Source organism: Carya illinoinensis, chromosome 11 (assembly GCF_018687715.1).
Source record: "Carya illinoinensis cultivar Pawnee chromosome 11, C.illinoinensisPawnee_v1, whole genome shotgun sequence".
NCBI classification, from domain to species: domain Eukaryota; kingdom Viridiplantae; phylum Streptophyta; class Magnoliopsida; order Fagales; family Juglandaceae; genus Carya; species Carya illinoinensis.
In genome coordinates this window covers 38990063-39007498 of record NC_056762.1, presented here as the reverse complement: position 1 = coordinate 39007498, position 17436 = coordinate 38990063, and the positions used below count along the sequence as shown (strand labels likewise).

At 35.3% G+C, this 17436-nt stretch overlaps 2 protein-coding genes across 5 annotated transcripts; both read left to right on the top strand.

The window, feature by feature from the left end:
- Positions 1 to 2212: 2212 nt before the first annotated feature.
- On the top strand, positions 2213 to 8364 carry LOC122281482 (probable trehalose-phosphate phosphatase F). 4 transcript variants are annotated; one of them, XM_043092986.1, is made up of 14 exons: positions 2213 to 2487; positions 4748 to 4800; positions 5374 to 5503; positions 5604 to 6095; positions 6219 to 6359; positions 6468 to 6539; positions 6665 to 6790; positions 6911 to 6967; positions 7053 to 7154; positions 7263 to 7340; positions 7505 to 7574; positions 7665 to 7735; positions 7827 to 7919; positions 8018 to 8364. In XM_043092986.1, the coding sequence occupies exons 4-14, from the start codon at positions 5802 to 5804 to the stop codon at positions 8069 to 8071; spliced, it is 1158 nt and encodes a 385-aa protein (XP_042948920.1). In that variant the 5' UTR covers positions 2213 to 2487; positions 4748 to 4800; positions 5374 to 5503; positions 5604 to 5801; the 3' UTR covers positions 8072 to 8364. The 4 variants fall into 4 exon arrangements, with proteins under 4 accessions (XP_042948920.1, XP_042948921.1, XP_042948922.1 ...); XM_043092987.1 differs by lacking the exon at positions 4748 to 4800; XM_043092988.1 differs by lacking the exons at positions 2213 to 2487; positions 4748 to 4800 and adding an exon at positions 4857 to 4902.
- Positions 8365 to 8893: 529 nt separating this feature from the next.
- LOC122281480 (transaldolase) lies at positions 8894 to 14103 on the top strand. Its single transcript, XM_043092985.1, has 13 exons — positions 8894 to 9056; positions 9141 to 9255; positions 9379 to 9457; positions 9734 to 9809; positions 9925 to 10008; positions 10095 to 10199; positions 10457 to 10537; positions 10660 to 10724; positions 11620 to 11689; positions 11772 to 11849; positions 13000 to 13097; positions 13195 to 13330; positions 13743 to 14103. The coding sequence occupies exons 1-13, from the start codon at positions 8997 to 8999 to the stop codon at positions 13887 to 13889; spliced, it is 1194 nt and encodes a 397-aa protein (XP_042948919.1). The 5' UTR covers positions 8894 to 8996; the 3' UTR covers positions 13890 to 14103.
- Positions 14104 to 17436: the final 3333 nt, after the last annotated feature.

The following is a 17436-nucleotide window of genomic DNA, read 5'->3' as shown; positions in this document are numbered from 1 at the left end:
AGATCGTCAATATCAATATCGATTGAGTTAGAGTTGCTTTTAGTTAAAATGTCTTGCTAGCTAGGTAAGCTTAGTTGCATTTGAGTATTGAGATAATCTCAAATATTTTATGAATAGTAGAGAAAAAATAGTGAAAAAGTAATAATAAAATATTGAATAGTAATACAAAATAGGTGAAAAGTAATGATAAAATAATGAATAGTAATGGAGTATGCTGAGAATACTCCACTATCCAAACTGGCCGAATCAATCGATTGATTACTTTAATAACTATGTATAAATAGAGGACATGTGTCCCATAACAAGATATAAGGTCTTTCGACTACTCAATCAAATGTTTTTCTTAAACTAAGCTGATCACTTAATAAACCTTGCAAATTAGTAAAATAAATCCTAGAGCAAAGGGAGAGGGGGGGTCAAATTTCCAACTCTTGATACTCTTTTCAATCTGGATGTGGAGTGCAATCTTCTTCCAATAATTCAAACTTTTATAGCCAAGAAATGATCGAGTTCGTGTTCATGATCAGCATTAATCTGTTACAGGGATATACCTAAAGATGTCTATATCATTGCAATGTAGGAAACACCTCAGTCTCACATCGGCACCATATCATCTTAATGTGTCACATTTGTCAATATGGATAAACTAAACTATCCAACATCATGCAATGTCTATGTGGAAATAACACAACCTTGGGTGAATCCACATGAAAATTACATGATCCAGATTCATGCACTCTTCACAAATCAATCATTATAGATCAGGACAAATATATATAGTCTGAATATATATGCAGAAGAAGCCACATGAGTTCTGCATGAAAGTGATTGAAGGGCTGCTTCTATATATAATATCCAAATCTCTAGAAAGTGTATGCATGCACCCTTATCACTTGCCTATTAATATACTATATATAGCACAATAGATCACAATGGTGTTCACAACCAATGTACCACATTAACCCTTCACCCAGTAATTCCATTAATGGCTATACTGCATGCCTTCTGATCAACTTATGGAAAGGTGGCTTGTCATGGTCTGTCGTTTTTATTATTCAAATATCTTCATTAATAACACATTAGAGATTTCTTTTGTTATTTTTTTGTTCTAGACAATCTTTCAACAAGGCACTATATATAGTCTCATAAGGGCAACGAACCTTGTGTTGAACCCGTAATTTTATGATATATTACAATATGCAGTTATGTAAAAGTTGCGCATTCTTATAAAGAAGTGTCAGATTTATTATTTAAAATTTATTTTTCGACCATTAGTCGCTCAATAACTATCATTTTTCTCCGAACAAAACATCCACCAAACAATCAATTTCTATGGACAAAAGATCTAAAGCAACACGGCAACCTTGAGATGATGGAGCACGTAGTACTCGGTGCTAGTACAGTAGTACTACTCGCACTCATAAATTAGAAGATTCCATCATCGAGATCGCCGAGAAACATCCAACCAAACAGCCAACCGTTGGTGGACCCCACGGGCCACTTCTGCCTCCATCCTTTTCTCCCGAAATCGAATACCAATCTGTACACAAAATAGATCCCATTTTTCGAAAACTTAAAAAAATAAAAACAAAATAAAACAACGATTTTGCCAGCTCGGATCGTGGGCAACGTGACCTATCCCGCACGAGATTCCCGCGTCTCCAGCCGTAAAAAGGCACAACCGAACCAAAACCAACCGTTTTTACGAGCTACTCTACGCCGTTTTCGCACGTGACTTCCTCCCCCGCCTCACCATCTTCCCCCAAGTGGACCTCTTCTCTTCCTTAAAATGTTTTCCTCTCTCTGATCCCTTATGTTATGGTTGGTAGAAAGGAAAATCCAGGAGGAAAAAATGTTTACATTTTTCTTATTTATTTTCCCGTCACCGACGACTGCCAGCTGTGCGCATGAAAGCGACGCGAGCGTGAAATCCGTCCGTCCTTGGGTGGAGGGCCCTGGCTGACACGTGGCCACGTCACACAGATATGATCACAGGTGCCGTCATTTAAATGCTTCTCAGGGGGTGAAAAAAAACAAGGAAGTAAAATATTATAAACCTAATTGATTTAAATAAAATTGCAGGATGAGAGATATGATATGGTAAATAATGTATATAGCGGTCGTGTTTCCCAATTCAACAACCAAGTTACCTTGTTAAGCACGCCTTTTTATTGGCCATAGACGCACTATAAATACTCGAGCTTCTCGGCATTCCATTCCTTCCTTTCCTTTTAACTGTTATATACGTACAATATCACAGTTTTCATCTCTCTCTGTAACATTCTAGGGCTTTCGGGTGCATTTCATTTTGTCGGAGTTTTTATGGCTATGTTTGATCCCCTTGGATCTTAGTTTTGGTGCGGACTATTGGTTTTCGTTGGCGTACGTCAGATTTTAAGTGTGCTTTCGTTTCAGGTTTTCGATCTGGACGTGTTTGGTTGATAGGACAAAGAGACCATTATGTTTCTAATTAGCTCTTGAATCCAGGTACCTTTTTCCACGATTTTCTTTTCCTATTCCTGCAAAAACAATCCAGATTTTTCACGTGATTTTAACGTAAATGAAATGCTGTTGGGATTTATATCGTGAAATTCACGACCTTTTCATGTCTTCCTATTTGTTAGCTGGATCTTTACCCCTTTCATACGGTATCCAGCCCATGAACGCCGATGGTTTTGGGTCTATTAATTCTTCCATTTTTCTGTTTATCCTATTAACATGTAGACACGGGGCTGTATATATTACAGAAACTGATTTGACAGCTCGTCTGTTTATTTTCCTTAGTACAATTCTTGCTCTGTCGGTCGCTCATGTAAGTAAGGGGCCGGATCATAAATCTTTTGGAAGTTTTGGCAATGTGTCCAAATCACTTTCCCGTTAAATCTAACCAGCAAGAAGAGGAAAAAAAAAAAAAAACGAAAGAAAGGAGGCTACAGCATTTGTTTGAGAAAGACTTCGTGTTGTTTAGGTTCCAGTTTTCCAGGCATTGACTCGGTGGTGGTTGTGATGCCTGAATAAGAATAACATAGCTTAATTTTGTGATTTCAGCTCTGTTTCCAGATCTCTCTCTCTCTCTCTCTCTCTCTCTCTCTCTCTCTCTCTCTCTCTCTCTCTCTCTCTCTTTTTCTTTTCTATTTTTTCATGGTGGGGGTTTAAGGTTACGTTCATTTTGGTAGTTGTAGTGTCTTATCGATGCTGGGAAAATATTTTATTTTGTTTTTCCTTGTTTACACGATTCAAAAGTGATGTGGTAGATCTAAAAGAAAGCTTATTGTATGCTCAAATTTAAGCCCACGTAGGCTTATATATGCATATATACACACGTATATATAATATTACATATAAATAGAAAGGGAAATGCTTGTGTATGCCCTCTCCATTTGCCCCCTTAATTTTTTTTTTATTTTTATTTTTATAACTTAGTGATTAAGGAAGTGATTTTAAGTATATTGATATATATTTCTTTTTTAAAAAAATGTTTAAATATATTAAAAAATGTGAAAGAAAAAAAGAAAAAAAAAAAGAATGCAAAGGGCGACACACCCAACGGTAAACACTGGACAGCATAATAGCATCGCCCAAATAGAAATATGTATAGCTCCCCCGTAATTCAATTTTCATTTACATCCATTCCAAGTAAAGATACATCCAAGAAATGAAAGAACAAAATTTAGGCCTATTTAGATGTTGAATTGAGTTAAGTTCCTTATGAATAGTAGAGTTGAGATGCTTGAGTGAATTTTGTGAGCCTATCTAAAATGAATTTAGATGTATTAAGATATTAAGATGAGTTTAGTTATATTTATAGAAAGTTGAAAAATGTTGTGGATTCTGCTTGTAAATATGTGTTAAGTTGAAAAAAATTGTAGATTCCACATATAAAGAGATTTTGAATTAAGATGAGTTAAGTGTTTAAATGTTAGACTTAGTTTAAAATTAGACTGATTTGAATTAATTTCAATTCAATCCAAATTCTAAATAGAGCCTAAGAATTTGCACTGACTGAGGATTTGGATTTTGTGATGTTTGTAGACATACAAATGATATAATATATATTATAGATGCACCATTTGTTGGAAATATATTTTGAATGGCTAACCTTGAGATGTATCTTCGTTTATATTTTTCATAATAGCGTGATATTGTACCTAATATTTTGTTTTCGTCTCACAAAAATTGACAAAAACATTTTTTTTTTCCATGGTTTCATTTTTAATCCATTTTCTCAGTAAGAAAAAAGAGAGCTGGGCATTCATTAAATTTTTTGGTTGCTTTTTCTTTTTCTTTTTATTTCTAATTTTCTTCCATGAAATTAGTTGATAATTGCCTGGTTTAGATTGGGAGGTGATCTCACCTCATTTCAACTCATCTCGTTTCATTATTACAATTTTTTTAAATTTTTACACAAAATATAATAAACAATTCAACTTTTTCAAATCTCAATTCAACTTTTTTAAATCTCAAAATAATAATAACAATATTTTATTTAATTTTTATCTAAAACCATTTCATTTTATCTCATTTTCCAATACAAATCACGCAACCTAAGCCTCTAGGGAGAGGTCTCTTTAGATCTGACTTCTACAGTTTTCCTTGAAAAGTTTTAGTCAAAGTGATATTCCTTTTAAAATATTGCAAGGCCGGTAACAATCATTTTCCTTGGAAAATTCTTAAAGGGTTGCAATCCTTGTCAAATGTGAATAAAATGTAATTGTAAAAATGATATTTTTTTCCTTGGATGTTTCAGTGACAATTGAATGGTTCAAACTCGAAGGAGTAGTAACTATTTTACCAGAAAAGGTAATTAATTTGAGGTCTATTTATACATTCACTTCCACTTGCTTTTGTACTGCGTATACTGTTTTCGCTATCCATTAACCTTCTCCAATCGCCAAACTTTAGGTATGGTTATGTCCTAAGCTTAGTTATTTTGGTAGTTGACATCAAATTATGATCTAAAGCTAGCGATTCATTTGTATTTTGTGGTTGTATTATAGAACAATTCTTTTTTGGAGTTGCTTCAGTCTTCCACGATCAATTTGCTTTCTCATCGCTGGGGAATGCAGCATCTTATTCAAAGCTTCAACTTTCCTCTATAATTGTTGCTCCTGCATTTTTTTTGTTATTTTTAAATTGTGTTCTCTGACTCTTTCCCGTCCCACCTGAAACAATGTCAAAATATTTCATTTCCAATAACATTGGTTTTATAATCAGTTCTGGGTTCAGTCCTTTAGGAAGTGTTTTATGAAGCTCTAGTGCACTTGTAATAGGTAGCAAAATATATAGATCATAATATTTTGTTTCTTTCTTTTCTATGAATACCTCAGAAGTTATAATTTTGCTCACCCTTAATTAGTGGCCTCTTTTGATCAGTTTGCAGGTCGAATTTAGATAGATTTTCTGGATATTGGAAGCTCTATCAACCTTTCTCAAACATCTGAGTGCAAATTAAATGATGTTCAGTCCTCTGCTATAGATGCAGTGGAGCATTAGAAATGAGAAGGTACACTTGGTTTGAATATTTACCGTATTTCATTAGCAGTTTTTCCCCTTCGGTAGTAAATATTTCCGTTTATGGCGTACTGTTTCTATGTCATCAACAGTTTCCGGGAAGCTTATGCTTGATGGACTGCAAGCCCAGCAGCAGTGACAAGAAGACATTGAAGAGGTGGTTTTTCATAGACAAAAGGGTTGGGTAAACAAATCCTGGAATAAGGCGCTTGATTCTGCATTTTGGCTCACAGGCAATTTACATTGTACAAATTAACCCCTTTTCACTGACTCCCAAGTAATTTGAATCAATGGACCTGAAATCAAATCATTGTTCTCCGGTTTTAACCGATCCTGCACCAATAAACAAGTCCAGACTTGGCATCCCTTCTAGTTTGTTGCCTTACTCGCAGCAAGGAGCTTCGTTCTCCTCCAGTAAGTATGTAACTATTCCAAGGAAAAAGCCTGCAAAGCTTGATGATGTTCGATCTAATGGTTGGTTGGATGCCATGAAGTCCTCTTCTCCCCCTCGGAAAAAGCTAATAAAGGATCTCAGTGTTGAGGTTGCTTTAGATGATGCTGATATTGCTTATTGCTCCTGGATGGTATGCCTAGCTTTTTCTTTTAATTTAATTGTCCAGTGGTTTATTGTAAAAAACTAAGCATACTGACAAAATTCTTTTGCTGTTGGTTCTAAGACTTTATTTTCCCTTGTAATCTTATTGCAGCTGAAGTATCCATCAGCACTCAACTCTTTTGACCAAATTACAAATTATGCAAAGAACAAAAAGATCGCAATCTTTTCAGATTATGATGGTACTCTTTCTCCAATAGTAGATGACCCAGATCGTGCCCTTATGTCTAATGATGTAAGATTTTCAAGTCTTTTTGTTTTGCTTCTATGTAGCCTTTTTCTTTGTTTGCATTTTCCCGTCCTGATTTTTATGATAACAAAAAAATAAAAATAAAAATTTCAGATGCGTTCTGCTGTAAGAAATGTTGCAAAGTTTTTTCCGACAGCAATCATCAGCGGAAGAAGCCGTGATAAGGTAGCTAAGGATCTCGTTGAATAATCTGGAAGTGTTCTGTGCTTGCTTACGCACACACACGTGTGCTTGAGTGCGTGTGTGCATCATTCGGATGCCATTAGAGTCTGAACGATCACATCTTGCAGGTATATGAACTCGTAGGACTAACAGAACTCTGTTATGCTGGTAGTCATGGGATGGATATCATGGGCCCTCTCAGTCACACGGTATCTGATGGCCATCCAAATTGTATTAAATCTAATGACCAACAGGTAAGAGATGCTGAGATGGCACATCCTTTCATAACAGCACCTTTCTTCTCTTGAAGCTTTTACAGCTGCTCTGAATTGTTCTGTTAATCCTTTTTTTTCTCTCTGTTTTGGATTTGGCAGGGTAAGGAGGTAAATCTTTTCCAGCCGGCTAGGGAATTTTTACCCATGATTGACGAGGTCCACAATCCTCTCCAGCTCATATATCGATGTAGGTCTAATGTATCGAACATATTTTCTGATTCTTGGTTGTGCTTTATGCTAGGTTTTTAGAACCCTCGTTGAGAATACCAAGGGGATCAAAGGCGCAAAAGTTGAGAATCACAAGTTTTGTGCCTCTGTACATTACCGTAACGTAGATGAGAAGGTGATGATTGCTTTTGGTGCTCTGTTTCCAATTTTTTTTTCATACATGTATGATGAAATAACTCAAGATGCACAGTTTTTAAGATGCTTTATGGTTTTGTGACTTCAGAATTGGCCCACTATAGCACAATGCGTTCATGATATTCTAAAGGACTACCCTCGATTGCGGTTAACTCATGGGCGGAAGGTACTTTTTTCTATCTTTCCTGAACAGAACTGGTGTTAATATTCCCTCTTGAATTAAATTCATTTGGTTTTATACAAAGGCTCATTACCATTAATATGGTTAAGTTTTTAACAATTTAGACTCTTCATGTTAACAGAGATTTACTTGATTTTCCCCCTTGTTAGGTTTTAGAAGTCCGTCCTGTGATTGACTGGAACAAGGGAAAAGCAGTTGAATTTCTGCTTGAATCTCTTGGTATTGACTTCTCTCTTTTTATATATCTTTCTGATTATAAGCAGCAGCCAGCTAGAATTCTGGTTTTCTAATGTTTGGTTGTTGTTGCAGGGCTAAGTAATAGGAATGATGTGCTTCCAATCTATATTGGAGATGATAGTAGTGATGAAGATGCATTCAAGGTAGCACCATTGTGATTGAATTTGATAGGGGTTTGGAATGTTCATACGTTGTAAGCACAGATAATTGACAAAAATACTCGTATTTCACCAGGTGTTGCGGGAGGGTAATCGAGGATATGGAATACTGGTATCCTCTGTCCCTAAAGAAACCAATGCATTCTACTCTCTCAGGAACCCTGACGAGGTTTACAACTCAGATCTATATATATATGATTTTTCTGTAACTTGGATATTTTACTTTAGTTTTCAAATGATTGAAGAAACCCTTCAAAAAATATGCAGGTCATGAAATTCCTCAACTCCCTGGTGACATGGAAGCATGAAGCAGCTAAATGATCTACTTGTAGCGGTAGTCATTATTTCTGAATTTTATATTTCTTAATAAACCAAGGCTATTGGAGCAGCTGGCATTATTTAGTACCTGAATTGGCATACGAGTTTTTCCTTCTTTTCTTCTTTCTATAAGTATTGTAGCTGTATCTTTGTAAAGTCTTTTAGGCCAAAAGGGGTCTAATTGTATGCACATTTCAGTCCTATTTATTGAGTTGAATATTTTATATCCTTTTAAGGCAATGGTGACAATTGAATTTATTGTATAATTTCTTATATTTAAAGATTTGTTCTGTAAATTTCAATGCCTGATGATTACATATTTAGCTAGAAACTCGTATATTATTGAAGTGTTATGCTCTTAGAGATATCGTGCATATATTCTCAATTATTTGCGGTCATAAAAATCTTATTGCTGTTTGGAATTTTTTATATTCATATTTTAACATTTTTATATTTATAATGAATTTTATGATAAGAAAGTGCATGTACTAACATACCAGACTTTTAAACAATCCGCAAAACTCGACCAAAATAAGAAAACATGTGACAAGATGAGAGAAAACAGTTAACCCCCACTAAATTAAAAAAAATAAAAAAATAATATATGGTGTATGTACTTATGTTTATAATTTTTCTTTTGATGGGCTATGTAAAGTTAATAACCCTCTGCCCAGTGCCGATGCTGGATCAAGAAACTTATTTTTATAAAGAAGATTTGTCTATTTAAAAAGAAAGTTTGTCTATTTAAAACTTATTTTTCATCTAAATATAACGACATCAATTGCATTTATAAAAAATAAAAACAAAAGCAGTAATATTTTGTTAGTATTATTACATCACTTCCGCTTCAATATATATACACGAACGAGTCATCCATAGTCGCTCCCATCACTCTGAAAACTCCGAGTTCCAACTGAAACACAAAAATATGTCACTCTCCTTGCAAACTCCGCCCTTCTCGGCCCTCTCTTCCTCCTCCTCTCTCCAGGTATGTATGTATGTATGGATAAATGGGTGTGTATGTAAAAAGTATGCATTTGTGTATGAGGGAGTGAATTGATTTTGATGTCAGGGGAGTTTGAGGTTCTCAGCTAGATCAACTGCTTGTAATCTGGTTACACTCAAGCTTCAGAGGTCGTTTCCTCAAATTCGAGCTTCCTCTGGATTTTCGTCCTCTCTCGACACTGGTTATATATCTGGCATTTAGATAGATCCTGATGCAGTCTAAAATTTCAATTTTTTTTAACCGTATTTTATTTGAATTTTGACGCTGTTATTGCTCCTGTTGAGATAATTGCTGTTTTTTTTAGGTGCGAGAACTGAATTGGATGCAGTGTCTAGATTCAGCGAGATTGTTCCGGACACCGTCATTTTCGATGATTTCGAGAGGTTATCTATTCTTCTATCTTTTAATTTATTATTGTTATAATTTTCGTTAGCTGGATATGGAAGTATTATTTAAATTGACTCTCATTAATTAGAAAATATGGAAACCAAATGAATATGTTCATCCAAGCTCAGTGTAGCTCCACTTAGTGGAATTAATTGTTTCTTTTTAAGAACCGAGTAAAATAGGAAGCATATAACATATAATCCATTTACTTATTTATTTTTTGGAGCGACAGAATGATTAACTAGTGTTTTTGTTGATGGTTTTCTTAATAGGTTTCCTCCAACAGCGGCTACAGTTAGCTCCGCACTACTTTTGGGTATATGTAGCCTTCCAGACACCATATTCAGAGTAAGGATCCAGTCTCATCAGAAAGGGCAAAAGACTAGTTTATGATTTGCATATTGATATTGAAATAGCATATGGTGTTTTTATTCGTCAATTGATTAATCTTTTTATTTTTCAGAATGCTATTGAAATGTCTTTGGCGGATTCAGGGTGTTATGGGCTAGAAAACTCTGAGTTGAGATTGTTATGTTTCTTTAATAAGGTTGGGTTTCAAACGTCAAAATTATGAGATATGAATTTGATTGGTTAACTTGACAAAATGGTTTACAACAACTGATGGAAGTGTAGGCCTTGGTGAACGTTGGTGGTGACTTGGCAAAACTAGTCCCTGGTCGAGTTTCAACTGAAGTGGATGCACGTCTTGCTTATGACACACATGGCATTATCAGGAAGGTTGGTTACTTTAAGGTGTCATTGTTGATTCATTGTTTCAGTGAAAATTCTTTACTTTCATGTTTGAAACGGAGTATATAGTATGGTTATTGATTTTCAGTTTCCGTAAACTATTTATTGATTGATAATTCAGTCTCTTTCAAGGGAAAAATAGCTATTTTTTATGCGTTTGTTTTTCATAAGTAATTGGGTTGGATAATGGCAACCTAGATTTGTTCTATCCGTCATAATAGTAATCGGGTAGTGTTTTATTGCAGGTGCATGACTTGTTGCATTTGTACAACGAAATTAATGTACCTCCCGAACGATTACTGTTTAAAATTCCCTCAACTTGGCAAGTGAGTATTTGAGCAAGATAATTCTGTTTTTCACCTAGGAACCTTCCTTAAAGACTTGATTCATGGAAGCTACTGAATCTTTTCATCCTTTTGTTCTAATCACTTATTGGCTCTGTACACAGGGAATAGAGGCCTCAAGATTGCTGGAATCTGAAGGCATACAGACTCATTTGACTTTTGTATACAGGTACACACTGTGATGAGTACCAGTGCTAGTTTGAAACTCTAAAACAATGGGACAGTTTTATATTTTCTTTTATTTGGGACAGTTTTAAAATTGTGTCATGCAATTTGAATTAAGAAAACGTATTATACGCTACTATATTTTTATTAAATTTAACATATTTAAAGAGTGTTGCACCATGGTGAGGTACACTCAAGGTTATTTCTGGCTGGGGGTACCTATTTCTGAGGTTTATGGGGATTAAAATGTTTATTCTCAGAATATGATATTTCATATAAATCTTTCAGGCATGTAACAAAATCCATTAGGTTCAATTAAAGAATGGTTAATTCTCATGAATGATTTTGCCCTAGTCATTGGTTAAGTACATTGGCTTGTCTCAAGTTGCTTTGCTGTTATCTTTTGTGATACCCCCATTCTGATAAGTGTAGGTGGTATATTCCCACATTGTTTGATAATAAGAAATTCTTGCTCTTTATAATGTTCCAGTGGGGCTCCAATTACATCATTAACTAGTCTTTTTGGAATATATACCATGTGGCTTGGACCTTCCATTGAGGCGTTACAAATGGTATCAGATCTTATCTTAACTAGAAATGTGGGACTTGAGCTGTGCCACCTACGACGGACTAATACGAAGAGGATGTCGGGAATATAAGAAAGGAGATTGTGATACCCCTTTTTGATAAGGGTAGATGGTGTATTGGAAATGAGAAGTACTTGCTCTTTATAATATTTCAATAATGCTCCAATTGTACCATTGACTAGTTCTTTTGGAGTATAGGTCATGTAGCTTGGGCCTTCCATTTGGGCATTACATCCTTGGCATTCTTAGTTTATTAGATTTTCACATCTTGTGATGTATCTTAGTCATAGACGGTTTTGACCTGTTTTTCAGCTTTGCACAAGCCGCAGCAGCAGCCCAAGCTGGTGCTTCTGTTATTCAGATTTTTGTTGGCCGTATAAGGGTAATTTTTCATCTCTGTTGTGTATTGACATTTTCTGTGGAACCTTTAGTTTGGTCATTACAATGCATTCCTTGTCCTCCAGGATTGGGCACGCAACCATTCCAATGACCCCGAGATTGAATCTGCTATCAAAAGGGGAGAGGATCCAGGGTTGGCTTTGGTTAGTTAAACAACACTGATCTTCTGATGTGAAATTAATTTTGATATAGTCTTGTGTAGTTTACCAATCGAAAAAAACATGTTTACGAGTTTCAAATATTATATTAAAATCTGATAGTGTTGTTGATTGGGACTGCGGGCAAACTTGTCTTTTGACAGCCCTGGGAATTGGATTAGGCGGTAAGGGTTTGGAGAGATTTTAGATACAATTCTTACTTAAGAAAAAGAAAGAGACATTCTCATTGAGTTGTAGACCTTTCATTTTAGTAGTACATTTTTAATTTTGTATTTTGCCACCCTTATCCTGACTGTTCAACCAATGCTGTCAAGATGATTGAAATACTTTGTGGAATGCCATTTTTTTTTCCCACAAAAAGCTTATTTGGTTTGGATACCAAAACCATCTCAACTCATCTCATCTAATCATTACAACTTTCCCAAATTTCCAAATAAAATACAATAAACAATTCAACCTTTTCAAATCCCAAAATAAAAATAATATTAAAAAATAACATTCTAACAATATTTTATTCAACTTTCATCTTAACTCATTATCCGAACCACCTTTTACCCCCACTGATGGTATTATTTCCACCTCGGCTGTGTATGATACACCAGTCCGTTTCAATTGTTTACCAAATTCAAATGCCATTATGCCTTTCTCACTATTTCTATGCTTCTTGCCTTTTAATTAGTTATATGGCACCTTCAACTTGGACCGTATTGCACTCTTATGGTGTTGAGGGGCTGTAATTGGTTGGCAACCTTGGTGTTGCATGTGATCATAGTATCACACAACCAGATTTCGCTCCTTTTGGCCAAATTGGGATCTCAACTTCCGCTACCACATGCACATCTTCCAATACTTGTGTTTTAACGTTACAAATTTGTAATTGGAGGTGTAAATTGATTTGTAGGTAACGTTTTATTTCATCATATGTGGTTCCATAACTCAATGCATGATTCATATTTCATATCATCTTGGAAACAAATCTTAAAGCTCATTTCTTTCAGCATTGAAATAAAAATCTGGTAAGTTGGATAGATTTCTGGTGCTGTTTTTGATCACTCTAGTGACTTGGGTCTACACTTAACAGCCCACGAAGATCAAAATATTCCTAAATCAGACATTCGGCAATTTGCCCTTGCAGGTGTCAAAGGCTTATAATTACATTCACAAGAATGGATATAAATCAAAGTTGATGGCTGCAGCCGTTCGGAACAAGCAGGACTTATTCAGTCTCCTGGGGTAATCATATGACTCACCTTTTATCACATATATACCTGGCAATTCTTGAGAAGTTTTTTCAGAATAACTGCCGATGCTTATGTTTTTCTGTGCTCAGAGTTGACTACATCATTGCACCATTGAAGATATTGCAATCTCTCAAAGAGTCTGTTACTGCTCCTGATGAAAAGTACTCTTTCGTTAGGAGACTCTCTCCAGAGTCTGCTGCCAGCTACAATTTCAGTAAAGAAGAGGTCTGCTTTCTTTTCATATTCTTATCATGTATTCTCTTGAGCATCGGGATTTTCTGTGCTTGAACTGAAAAAAAAAAAAAAAAAAAAAAAAAAAAAAAGGAAATGTGGTGTCAAGGTCCTCTCCTTCAAAATATTATCATATATCTGCAATCACCATTGTCAGTGACACATCATTACCTTCCCCTTCAATGGGTAGCACAACCACTGTGAAGATTTCTTTCTCATTGGTTAGGTTGTTTAATATCCTTCTTGGGAAAACTTGACCAATTGATAGTTGCTATGCGACAACACCTTATTGATGGGTAAAAATCAATCCTGCACAGATTACTAAAACATTACTGCTGCTAGTGACTCCTACTTTGATTTCTCTAATTGCTCTTAAATGGTTAACTAATCCGCCGTTCATCTTCAGCTTGTGAAGTGGGACCAATTAAGCCTTGCATCAGCCATGGGACCGGCGGCTGTGGCACTTCTGGCTTCTGGACTAGACGGTTATATTGACCAAGCCAAGCGAGTGGAAGACTTATTTGGGAAGATTTGGCCTCCCCCAAATGTTTGAGGTGCTCCCCATCCCTTGCCATGCAGATCTATCTATTTTTTTCGAGAAAGTGATGTGAATTAGAGTGTTATCTTTTGCAACACCTGTTTCCAATCGTGGCTCTATCAATTTAGTCGTCGACATTCCCCCGTTAATTTCGACCTTGTTATAACCATCATATACTGCTACCATATTTGCCAGTCAATGAAGATCTGCTCGAGTGTTTTGTGCTCCATCCACTCCATCTCATCTCACCCTATCGATCGATTGCTACGCCATCCCAACTAATTTGACCGTCTAACAGTGCTGCTGCTCCATTCCGACTTAACTTGATTGCCTTATTCAAAAGGTGTGTGCAAAATTTTTATGATAAATAAAATCATAAATTTTACTCACAAAACAATAGGGATGGTCTAAGTAGAGCAGAACGTATACAAAATTATCATTTTTTCTTTTCATTTGACACTTTTTTTTTCTCGAAAACTGCATTCTTTAATCGACTGGTGATTTGAATTTAAGACTGCGTTTGGATATTAAGATGAGTATAGTCTTATTTATGAGAAATTAAAAAAAATTGTGAGTCTCACGTATAAATATGTGTTGAGTTGAAAAATGTTATAGGTCTCACGTGTAAGGAGGTTTTAAGTTAAAATAAGTTTAGTAACTTGATTTTCTAGACTGAACTAAATTGATCTTAAAATTTAAATATTATTTAAATATAAATATTTTTTTATTTTTTTATTTTTAATTTTTAAGTTTTTAATTTTTTTTCATCCAATAATTATCTAATCATTACAACTTTTTTAAACTTTCAAATAAAATATAAAAAATAATTCAATTTTTTCAAATCTCAAAACAAAAATTATATTAAAAAATTATATTTTAACATTCTTTTATTTTTATTTTTTTATTTAATTTTTTCTATCTCATTTTTTAAAATTCTTTAAAAAATTTAACTCAAATTATTTTATTATTTTTTATAAATTATCTCGTTATTAACTATAAATTTTTCATCTGTTACACCATGACTAATTCGTAGGCTTTAAATTTTGACTATTACTATTTTCATTTCTTTTGTTTATTCGTGATTGTTGTGGGGTTCCAAATTTATAGACTTTGAAATTGGAACAGATTGCAGAGGCCCCAGATACATGTCATCCGAAAATGACTTTGCCATCCACTCTTGCCCCCATTCTCTGCAGTCGACATCAATAGACAATAACACCCTTAAAAAGTGTCGAAGTTTGAGGAAGTCTTTGGTGAACTTATGTTCTGCTTGACTATTGAAGATTTTGGAATGAGAATTTTGAATTTTAAAATTAAATATTAAAATATTATATTTTAATATTATTATTATTTAAAGATTTAAAAAAATTAAGAAAAAGTTAAATTGTTTATTATATTTTGTATGGAAATTTAGAAAAGTTATAATGATGAGATGAAAATTTTGTATTTGAGATGAAAATTTTAAATGACCAAATAGTACCTTAGTGGAAAACCGAAAAAGAAAACATGTTACCTAGGGTGCAACCCAAGCTGATCAGACCGGGTTTATATCCGACCCGACTCAACACCTGATAACAATGCAACAACTTGATCCAAATTGACCCGTCAAAACAAAATTGGATCGAACCCGTATAACCCGCTGGTCTTTAAAAATAAAATTAAAATTAAAAAAAAAAAAAGAAAAAAGAAAAATGCTTAACTCTTTCTTCTTCATCGGTTCCAACCAATGCTCCTTTAAGTCAATTCACTCCCAAATCAATCAAGTCTCCACCCACACCCACACCCTTAGGTCCTTGTGCAGAACTGAGTCTCGACCACACCCATACCCTCGAGTCTAACCAGTTCTACTCTGCTGTGGTCCAGACTATCGACGCTCCGGTCTCGACCGTCTGGTCCTTGGTCCGACGATTCAACAAATCAATGCCACAAATCAATGTTGTACATCTCACAGGAAGCTTCGAATATCTTTCCCAAGAGTTAAGATGGCATGTAGTACAACAATCTCACACAAATCGTGGCCAGTCTGAATTTAAGAGACTACAACAAAGGGCATAAGAAATCCACCAGAGATTGAAATCGGGTAGAGATAGAAATTAAGAGAGAGAGTAACCTGTGATGGATTAGAGTATGAGCGAGTGGGGCAGATTTGGACCTCGTTATTGCAACTTGATCCGATGAACTTGACTTTTGTCGGGTGGGCCACTTTCGAGTCTTGCGAACGGATCAGCCCAAGACCATTTATGCACAGCCCTAGTGTTGCCACGTTCGGTGCTGGAGCACTTGCGTAGTGAAGAAGACATGTGGGCTTGTAACATTAAGCAGAAGGTAAGCTAACTAGTGGTGCTATCTGCATGGTGTGGGACAAGGGCCTTGCCCCGCTCTATGTGGGGGATGGCTTTTCAGTCCCACCCCCATGGGGCCAAAAAGCCATCTGTCCCACCCCCTGCCTAAGCCAATCCATTGGATCTAAAAAAATATTTTTGAGTCAAAAAAATTTTTTTTACTTAAATTATAATAGAATTTAAATTATAAATTAAAATTTATAAATACAAAAAAATAAAAAATAAACTCATTAGAGTTATATTTTGGATTGTCTTCGCCTCATAGGCCAACCTTTATATAAAGTCTGCCCCGCCCCGCACCGTGCGGATATCAACCCTAGTTCGAAGTACACTATAGGCAAGGGTTCAAATAGTGGGTCTAATGCAGCCTTTAGTAATATCGCAGTGTATGATGTTTTTGCAGGACATTACCTCTCCACTACTATCCAACCTTCATCTTCATGCAGTGAAAGCTTTTATGGATCCCTATATTCTAAATGTCTTCCAGCACATGACTCCAGAGTTGAGATTACAATAAGTCTGGTCACTACTCTGACCACACATCTCAGTCCCCCACCATTTATTTTATCGAAACATTTTAATAAGTTATAGTTTTCAAAATTTGGTGTGTTGATTTGATTTTTGTTGTATTATTAGTTGTTTTGATTTCTAACACTTATTTCGTGTTTGTTAATTTAAGTTCAAACATTGACTTGCGTTCAATAAAAGTACTTACTAAGTTAATAAAAATATTTATTTTGCTGTTTGTAGTGTGTAAACATATATAATATCGATTTCCTTTAATGTTTGCGTCAACATTCTTTTGAAAATTGCAGAATGGACAATGATAGTTAGCGGAATGATGAGGTAAACATCAAGGAGAACGAGGCGAGCGAGGAGGGCTCCAATAGTAACCTCTCAAATACACTTGACGCAAATAGATGGGTGGAATAGAACGTATGGAGAAGTTGTGATGCTTATATCTACAAACAGGTTGCCCTTTTAACCATGGTGACGGTGGATCAGCAATATAATGCCCAACCTCCTATGCCCAAGCCACAACATGACATTGGCTTACATGGAAGGGAGTGCATCATCGGAGTTTTGAATGGACATCTTGACAACTGTTATGAGATATTTCGAATGGAGGTATATGCATTTATAGCCTTAAGTGATCGGTTAAGTAGAGATGTGGCCTTGCGTAATTCGTCACGAGAGGTCTCGATTGAGGAAGCCTTAGG